The sequence below is a fragment of the Eurosta solidaginis genome, chromosome 2, assembly GCF_040869045.1.
Source record: "Eurosta solidaginis isolate ZX-2024a chromosome 2, ASM4086904v1, whole genome shotgun sequence".
Lineage (NCBI taxonomy): Eukaryota > Metazoa > Arthropoda > Insecta > Diptera > Tephritidae > Eurosta > Eurosta solidaginis.
Window position 1 is genome coordinate 240036256 of NC_090320.1, and position 10253 is coordinate 240046508.

Genomic DNA, 10253 nt, shown 5'->3' on the forward strand with positions numbered 1-10253 from the left:
TACATAGATTAACTCAGGCTCAAAACGTAGACTTGGACACCCAGGAGAATTCTTAAGGTGACATGAAAGTCTATCGTGGCGGAAGGCACAAACCATATTTTCAATTGTAACTTGATGTTCCTAGCTGTCCATTCGTAGTCTGTTGAAACAATCTGACCTCGCAATAATAGCATCTTTTCTGCTGTACGAATTTCTTGAAGCCTACAGAGTAGAGGTAGCTGCTCGCAGCAGCAAGAAATGCTTCTTCTTCTCTTAGAGTATAAACATTCCTCCAAGAGTGTCTTTCAGGGACTTCTATGAAGAACTTTTTGCCGAAATAGAAAGTGGAAGCATTGCAATGCCGTTCACGCAAGTTTTCGAGTGTGGCCTACAAAATGGGAGAGGAATGTGGGGATAGTGAAAGAGGAAAATGAAGATAAGGGGAATAAAGGGAAAGATGGAGAAAGAGAAAAGGAGGAGGCGAAAGGCATACTGATGGACTGATCGGACAATTGAAATCCATGGCGCGAAAAAAGTGGAAGAGGTAGGGCGAGAAGAAGTGAAAGAGGTATTCTTTTAAAATTATGTGGCAGGACTCTGCGCGTCTGCTAGTTCCTCTTATAATGTCATTTCTGTCTCAATTACACGATATTTTTTGGAAGCCTTTTTTATTCATATAAACCTATTTTCAACTGGGTCAATCATTAATGTGTATATTTGCATAAAAATATAAACAATTTTAAAAAAGACATATCACATATAAATTATGTCTGTGTATGTAGCATCCTCAGCAACTTGCGCTCACATATGTAAGTGACACATCACTCACGACTCAGCGCCAATTGTATTAACGGCAACACTTTGATCGATGATAAATCTGCCAATATTGCCTCTATATTGTCCAATGTGTTTACTTGCATAAGGCTCTCTTTGCGAAAACTTAAAATTATGATGGCAAAAAGTGACAAAATTTCCAAGCTATCGTAACCGAGAATCTAAGAAATAAATTAGAGTAAATAGAATTCGATGTACAGCAATATACGAGCATGTGATGTAAGCTAAATTGATATTACCAAATCCCATAAGATAAGCAGCTGATCTGGTGGTAGATGGCCACTGAAGGCACGCATGAGCCATTTGAAAACTACACGGATGCTGCATGAAACGAACAAAAGAAAAAAAGCAAAGATATCAGAAAGTGCTGCGTAAAAAGTGCAGGATGTTAATATGATGTGCTAATGTGATTGTAATAAGTATGATGTGATATATAAAATGTGATGTGATTTAAGAATAGCATTTTAACAAAGAGCATATATGATAACGGGATCATCACGGGATATTTTTTTGCTGGACCAATCTGGTGTTCGTTCTAAGCTACTGCCGTATGTATGTGTGGTAAGTGGCATTGGTATGCTGTAAGGGCGATTCCAGAATGTACATACGTTTAATTATAGTCACTCCACTGTAGCGTAATATAGTGTGACGACTATTAGAATCACTAAGCGATGCTATCATCACTAAGCCGATACTAAGCAGCCACTCGTATGTACGTAAACAAATCAATCATCATTTACACACATGCATACAAGGTAGCCGAGAGATACTCACAAACGCATGTCATCATCAGCCGACGTAGTACTCACATATACACATGCATATAGTTACAAACTACAAATATACATGTATATGGTTGGTAACCAAGCATGAAGTTCACGAAATGACTAGACCTTAGGAGGAAACCGAGAGTATAAAAGCAGCGCAATCTGAGTAGTCAGTAATCAGTTTTGATTTAAGCACGCTATTGGTTGTGAAGTATAAGTGTTATTGTGAAGTACTTTCAAAGTAGTCTAATAAAGACCATTTAGCAGTATTGAATATTGGAGTTATTTATTCAACAGTTTAGCGATTCGAACGTTTGCAGAAGGTTTGGAATAAGCTGAGTTTCACTAAATTCGTCACAATAGAAACAATGTAAGTGGTAGAGTTGATATGAGTGAAATCAGACCGCAAGTTAGTTAAAGGAAATTAACGAGGGCATAAAACCATACCGATAATATATAAAGAAGAAAGTGAAATGACAAACGAAAATAAGTAAATGTAAAGAAGATGGAATAGAAAAAGAGGAGGAAGAAAAAAAGCAGTATAATGACTATGTCGATAAAAATGTGGATAATTGTAACGGTGCTTATGATTATCGTTATGGCTGCGAAGCCAATGCAAGGCCAAAAAGGCGAGGAAAGGAAATTTACGGAAGGGAAAGGCAAGGAAAAAAGAAGAAGATGGGAAGATGGAAAGGAAGATTTGAAGTACCTTATAGACGAGCTAAGTTTGTTATCGACGGAATATGAGCGCTAAGTTAAGTAAGATTGAGTGGTAGGCACCCCGGCAAGGGAAACTCACTTGAACAACAACAAGGTTCGTTATGATACCATATAACATAGCGGCGACGTAAGTTGAAGCTATTTGGAGAGCGGAGTAGTTTCGAATAAGACCGATCTCAGCCCTATATAAGTTGCTCGAATATCCTAGTGAGCCCATACCAAAACACTTCGCCTTGTGCTGGCAAAAGCTAGACATTCAGGCATGAAGTACCTCGATGATGCCATCTCGTAATCCTCCAAGCATCTCCGATGAGAAGGCTTTTCCAGTTTGTTGAGACGTATGGCATGGACACCCAATAGACGGTAACCCGTCAAAATTCCATTTGGTAGCTGAGCAATGGTGAACCCAATAATTTCAACGGACCGTTGCTATCCACTTTCGGCCAAAGGGATCTGTGGATGAGCATATCAAACCACATATCTTTAGATAAAACACGCGATGCTGTATATTTTTTAGATCTTCAATAAAATATGAAGTGTTTTATTGTAATTTGTGCGCAATACGCAATAGTGATTTGCAAAATACATGTATGATATATCTGATATATGTATGTATACAAGGAGGTCAGATATCGGAGATATGCTGTGAATGAAAATGTATGACATGATGTGAGGATAAGATTTAATTCAGTATGAAGTGATGCTGTAGAGATACGATTCCAACAGCTTGGATTTAATCTGCAAATGAAATGGTTGGAATATTATTTGATATTTGCCATGTGATATTAACAATTGTGATATGAAAATAAAAAATGTCATATACATTAACATCGCTTAAGATAAATCATGTGATGCAATTATCACAACATAGAAATATAAAATGTCATATCAATTCACGTCACCTGAGATAAAAAACCTCTTGGTGCTTGATATATTTTGAAAACGAGTATTTGGGATAACTGCTGTAAGAAAATTTGCAGTGTTTTCCTGTAATCTATGTGAAAAATGCTTCTCAGACTATATGGAAATAAAAAGATATCATATCTATTCACATCATAGAGATAAATCACGTGATTTATCAGGTCATGTGGTTTAAAAACGAGTATTTCGGCTAAGTGCTTCAAGGAGATTTGCAATGTTTTGCTATGATGTGTCTAAAATATATCGGATTATGATTCATAAAATATATGTGCAATCTAAACAAGCTAGTTAAATAAATATTGAAATTTCAAAACAAAATTACGGTTGTATTTGCAGTTCACGAAAATGTGACCATAGCGACGGTTCGTGCGCTTGCAACAGTTTCTCAAACAGTAAACATAAGCTCACAATGCCCTATAAAAAATAATGGATTAACAATTTCAAATTAGAAAGCATACTTTTCACAAATTTTACAACTTACCTGCGGATGTGTATTTATTGTGGTCAATCGATGACAATAGCGTATGTAGAAGGCACGAAATGTGAAGTACAAATTTATCGATGAATCAAAGAGATAACAAAATGGCGCCGCTTAAAACATAAAACTATAAATTTTGACTTATTCAATGAAATCAAATGACATACCAAACATACAAATGCCATGAAAGGGCACCACACCCGACGGTGGTCCATCATAGTTTCTACCTTTCACCGGGTATGTTTCAAATTGTATTTGGCTGGCGATTTCGGTGTCGCGTGAAAAGCAAAGCATTATCTGATAGAGTACATCTTCGAACACAAAATATTGATCGTCATTGGAAGCTGTGAGTTGTATATCTTTAAAGATTAGTTTGTCTACAATGTGGTCCGTAGTTAAGACTTTGTTACGTAAGCGTGCCCAGTGATCGCATTCCTGTGAGGGTAGAGAAAAGAAAAAATCAATTATATAGAATAACATAGAATAACGAAAAGGTTGTTGGGTTGATGATGGAGATAGCAATGATGATGCCGATGGTGGTGATAATGAAGCAGAGTAGAGGAAGATGAAGACGAAAGGGAGGAAATCTGCGAAGTATACTAAGTCGATTTGCAGCTATGATTACGCTCACTCCTTCCGTTGTGATTACTGTTGCTGCTATAGATCAGTAACAGTTATAGTTACGGGTACGGCTATGTTATGGCCGGCCTATTTTTACGGTTACGGTGGGATTCAAGGGGTTGATAAACCTAATACAAAGCTTTATAGCTTCAGAGCTTCCGCAACCCAATTGCGAAGGGAATCCTGTTACAAATATGAGTGTATCATACACATATTTAGCAGCCGAGGCTTTGGCTACGCCAAGTTCCTGGGGCCGGGATGGCCTTCAAGGTTTAATGTGGCCATATTAATCTTTCCCGAGATGGTCGGGCTAGTACATCAATGGTGCTCGTTACCGGGACGTACCGGATCTTAATCCCGCAAAGGATCATCATTTCATTTCATTCATCGATAACACTCACCAAAACCTTCGGAGAGTGTCTTAATCGTTAATACAAATACAACAGAATGGTGTTGGGTTCACTAACTGATATGATCACAGCTTAATACCAACCAACCTGTCCGTCCATAAAATTCCCATGCGACAACACATAAGACCAAAGTTCACCGCGAAAGGGCGCTGGCGTCTCTCCCTTTTTTAGAAAATGTTGACACAATGGCGCTTGTTTGGTATCCAAGATGCGTTTACATTGCGATGGCAAATCCAAGTTAGTTGTTGATCTTTCCTTTCGAAAGAGTTCGCCAAACAGAACTCGCTTGTTGAGGATTATAAAAAAAAAAATTTATAAAAAAAAATTAGAAAATATAATAAAAAAATTATTTTCCTTACCAACTTAAATAAATTTTTTACAGGCATTTCTATGTGAGAAAACTCCCAGTTCGGTACCTGTCTGTGGAAGAGAAGAGTTCTTTTGGTAATTCGCATTGAAATTGAGAAGTAAAAAAAAATTTTTTTTATGTACACAAACTCGGTGTCTTGTTTCGGCTTTTGTGGTCCTTTGAGCGACAGCAAAACATCTAAGAGATCCTTTGGTGCATAAACGGGACGATAATTTGATAGATCTAAAATGGGGGGAAAGTGTAAAAAAATGTATATGTATATTTGTGCTTGAACTCGAACTAAACTGAAATCTGAAAGCAGAAGTCCATTGAAGCGATAAAAGTTTCTAAAACATATTCCAGGGGGACTATTTTGCATTCGTTTCAAAAGAGCTGATGATTTCGGGAAGCTTGTATCGCATTGTCCTATGGGTAGGAACCGAGCCACTTTTGATGAGGAGCAAAAAAAGAAAGGCAAAGCCGTTTTTTAGGTCTACGTTTGAAAGCAACCACCCGAAACAGGGGAGATGCTAATACGCGACTTGTTGGTGTCTCTATCAATTTAAGGTTATCATATGGCCCTTGCGGCATCCACTACCAGATGCCGCCAATTAAATCGAACTCCGTATCACTCATCAGAGCATTTCCCGACAAAGGAAAGAGACGATGTGAACAAAAATGCTTTTTTTGAGAGCCTAAAACATACATGTGTGCACTACCCCCACCAAAAAGAGATACTTGCAGAGGTCGGCTCGACCTTCGTACGTTTAATAGCGTAGTCAAGTAAAAAATAAAACACATCGGATTTGTGATGGTAGGTTGCCTGCCGATAAGTATAGTTGTGAGAATAGTGATAAAAGCTCCGGTCTTGTACCGTTGCTTGTGGTCCTTGCAAGTGAAACACGAGGTTTGTTTGTCATAGGCAAATTCATTTCTGCAGAGCCAATTAAACTGGAAAATTGATTAAAGAGTCAATGGCGAAGATGGAAAGCGCTGACAAAAAAGTGTTGGAACTGGCCATCTCATCTTCATTCCGCAGATGCTGTCGAAGTTGATTGTGTCGTGCTGCAAACATTTCCTATATATCCTCATCATATAGTCACTGTATTATTAGTTCAACTAGCAGGCTAAGAGACAGCCGGTCTGTTCGAACTGGATACACAGTTTTTCCAGACCTGCCTAGTCACGCTTCAAGTTGGTTAATGTGCGCGTATGAAATTTTCGAGCTCAATGACAGTGAGCAGACTTGGATGAGGTTTCCGCTGTCACGAGCATGACAGCTGATCACTGTACTATCTTTAGAGGAGGACAGCAGAAGCAGAACTTTACCTAACCTCCTACGAGCTTGTTTGCTGTATAATACCGATGTATCACTTCACTGGGGAGGTTAAGCTCAAATTGGTACAAAGCTCCTCATGGAACTTGGGGTGGGGAGGGAGGGATGACCTGACGGTTTAATGTGGCCACATAAATCGTTCCCGAGATAGTCGGGCTAGCACCTTAATGGTGCTGTGGTCATCAGCCGCAGTAGTTGCTCACACATACACATGCATATGACTATGAGAAACGCATAAAATACAAATATACATGTATATATGTAGCTGGTAACCAAGCAGAAGATTCTAGAGGGTGAAACGTTTAGACAATTGGAGAAATATGCGGACAAGGCAACAGAGAGTTTAAAAGCACCGCCAGCTGAGGAATGACTAATCAGTTTGACTTAAACACGCAATTAGTTGTGAAGTATAAGTGTTATTGTGAAGTACTCTCAAAGTAGTCTAATAAAGACCATTTTGCATTACTGAATATTGGAGTTATTTATTCAACAATTTAGCGATTCGAACGTTTGCAGATGGTGTATAATAACAAGGATATCCCCAAATTCGTTACAATATGAGGAAAGCAAGATATACTGTCCTGAAGTTTCTTGTTTTCAAATGGTGAGCCCTCTCTTTTTTATATACCGCTTTAGCGTCTATTCATCCTGTTGAAATATGATTGATGGTAAATCATGCTGTACCTTCTTAGGTATCAGAGCGAACTTGAAAACTATTACCTCTCCGATAATGATTTTTTACGCAAGAAATTTGTTACCTGACCCCACCATCAATAGCCAATATTTGGTAAATAATAAGGAATTAAAACGAGTAAATGTAAAAGTAGCCTTCAAAAGTCTCGGTTTAATCCTTACGCAGAATTCAGCCTTAGAAAACTAGGAAAAGCTTCGCTGTGGTATTATTTCAAATCAGCAGGAACCCTTATGAATACATATACATACATATCTCTATCCTCAACACTTACCAATTGTATAGTTGCTCAGCTCATCCCATTTACTAATCATTTCATCGCGATCCATTACGGCGCGTGGTTGTCCCTGTAAGGGCATACTCAATTCAGCGCACATCGCATTCAAACTCTTACGCACACGACGATCCCATTGCACAGCGGAACGTCGCAAATAACCCAAAGGATCATTACTATACGAGCTCGATGCTTTTGTTTCTAGAGATTTCGCCTCCGTATTCAAAGTGTTACGCACCAAATGGAAGACCACATTACGAATCTCTGTTTCCAGACCAGTCGATTTGATGGCATCCTCGAGCGTATTGCGCAAATCATGTTTATCAACGCCTGGACTGCAGGCGAGTATCTGCACTTTTTTCAAAATATCATCATAGTTTTTCAGCGACTTTATCGCAACGGCAAGCTTTTGTGCCGTGTGATGTATGCTTGCATCGCGTAATTCTTCCATTCACTTAAGATTTGAAAATTTTTTACAATTTTTGAAAGTTTCGAAATCATAAAAAAATTGTATTACATTGAATTATAATTGCAATATTTCTTATGTAATTTTTATAGAAAAGTGCCAAATGAGTTGTAATTTCTTATTTTTCATTAATTTATTAGCCTGTTATGCAATTTATAAAATTAGATATTTCTTTTTATTTTTCTCTGATGTTCATACGTTGTCAGGTGTTTATTGATCCAACTGACAGTAGGAAATATTTTAATTTCCATAGCAACCGCTGGTGTTGAAAACTGTTGCGGAATATTTTATTGAAACAAAAACACAGAGTTCAATAGGAAAGATAACTTAGAACTTAGCGTTGGGCGGCTAATCAGTATGGGCTCTCTATCACAGCGGAAGGAGAGGTTCAGTGGACTTGTTGAGTCTAAAGCCCCTCTGAAGTAGATACGTCTGTTTTTTACCAGAAGGGCAACTGGAATTATGTAGCTTATGACTGTGTCCCCATTTCTTTCCCCTTGGCGCACTTTGAGGATAATAAGACGACTGAAAGTTGTTTGGCAACGGAGCCGCTATCGTTAGAGTCTGATATGACGCTCTTGGGACAGACGAGTTTTCCAAACGAGCAGATGAGCCACCCAGAAATTGCAAATCAGTACCATGGACAGTTTGTAGGATAAGTTCCGTTTGGTTCCTGGTGTTTTTTTTTTGCGGGAGGCCTGAAAAATGCCTAATGCGTCCCTTTTTTCCCAGGCAGCTCCATATTCCTTATCGTATAGCAGGAAAACCTTTCTTGTGTCACTGCGGACAAAATCTTGGTTGTTGCATGTTAGTACTTCAAGTCTATATTTGCACCTTGTATCGTGCACATATTTTTGGCCCTGGTGCTAAGCTTCTGTCGATCACGACGTGATCGGTTTTGTTCCGCATTCTTCGATCAGAAGACAGTCAATTAGCTTGGTGTAACTTTTTATTCTTGAACCTTTACTTTTTGAGAGATAGCATATCGTGGAAGCAAAATTTTCCCACTGTAGGATCAGAGCTCGCTTCGTTGTAAGCCCTGGTGGCAAAGCCAATGTCGACATATTGTTTTTTATCATAAAAGTAGAACTTATCCATATTGATTGCATTGATGCGTAGGCGCATATATTTTATATTGAAAAATTTCGCTTTGATGCTGATCTCGGAGAGAAGATTGTTCGCTGCAATGAACTATAGTACTTGACGACGAAGTCTGTCTCGTACCAGAAAACCAACGCTTTGACTCCGAATTTCGCTTGCATTCTCATAGCTCATCTGGTAGCATAGCCCAAATATATAATCTCCTTGATGAAGATGGAAAAAATCCTCGAAAAGCGTAGAACAAAAAAAAACACATTTTGTCAAAAACAACTAAAAATTTCGAGAACATCAACCAACCGAGCTGTAGCTTCTCTTGCTAGAAAGTGGACATACAGGTATATGCCCCGTAATCCTTAAAACGTTTGCCGCGGTCGTCTCATCCTAGACATTTTACTTATTTTTTCATTGTGATGGGTTTTTTAGATGGCGGGTCCCAGTCCCAGCGCACAACCCGGTGCAGGATTTGGATTTTAGTGGCTATTTACGAAAGGCGTGCCTTACCGCGGCCCTATCTACGGGGTGATAGTCCGACCACCACATTATAAAATGTTCCTTTAGAAATCTTCCCGTCCTGCCTATGTCCAAAATTCGTCTGTCCATCTACATATATATACTCTAAATATGCTCAATATAAACTTACATAAATTTTCATTATTTGTCTTTTTGAATATTTGAATGAGTGCGTGTCGAAGCGAACTTGGCGTATGAGCATAGCATAAGTTAAAAATCATCTTTAAATATACAAATAAACCCGTGCACAGTGGTCGGTTCCATAGGCCAAAAATAAAAAAATCTAAGTGAAAAGTTTGTCACCAAATGTGTCATTAATATCTCTTATTATAACAGCCTTTTAAAAGGTATATTTGTTTTTGTTGTATTCGAACTGTACTCTTTAAGAATAGCTTCAAAAGTGAGGTTATGGTATTAGTTGGTTTTTGCAGTGTGAGCAAGTTAAAAATAAAGTGCAAGTTTAAGCTATTTAAAAATACATAAATTATCATTGCATCGAAATAAATAAAAATGAATAAAGAAGAATAATTTTAGTGTCTTTAGCTTGTTGTGTTTTTTTTGTTATTTAAAATTTCACCAGTGCCTTTATTAGTGTTTATTTGCACAAATATTTAAATTTCAATTAAAGTTTTAGTTGGGTTCCTCACCGATCCTCACGTTGGGACTCATATCTTATTATTAGTCAAAGTTTTAAGATTCTAAAGTGTTAATATCAGCTGCCACTTTCTGCCACTAACTATGTTTTGCGACAGTTTTCTGATAGCGTCACCCTGATAAATTATTGTCGTATGTTATA

The 10253-nt window shown here is 38.1% G+C and overlaps 1 protein-coding gene across 4 annotated transcripts; it reads right to left on the bottom strand.

Moving 5' to 3' along the window:
• Positions 1–667: 667 nt before the first annotated feature.
• LOC137242674 (TBC1 domain family member 19) lies at positions 668–9643 on the bottom strand. 4 transcript variants are annotated; one of them, XM_067769933.1, is made up of 9 exons: positions 9588–9643; positions 7381–7834; positions 5090–5322; positions 4818–5015; positions 3867–4134; positions 3703–3812; positions 3544–3635; positions 1053–1134; positions 668–974 (listed from the first exon to the last, which is right to left on the bottom strand). In XM_067769933.1, exons 2-9 carry the CDS (start codon positions 7829–7831, stop codon positions 801–803), a joined length of 1608 nt encoding a protein of 535 aa, XP_067626034.1. In that variant the 5' UTR covers positions 7832–7834; positions 9588–9643; the 3' UTR covers positions 668–800. The 4 variants fall into 4 exon arrangements, with proteins under 4 accessions (XP_067626034.1, XP_067626035.1, XP_067626036.1 ...); XM_067769934.1 differs by lacking the exon at positions 9588–9643 and adding an exon at positions 7898–8109; XM_067769935.1 differs by lacking the exon at positions 9588–9643 and having other exon boundaries at positions 5090–5150; positions 5223–5322; positions 7381–8109.
• Between the last annotated feature and the right edge of the window lie 610 nt (positions 9644–10253).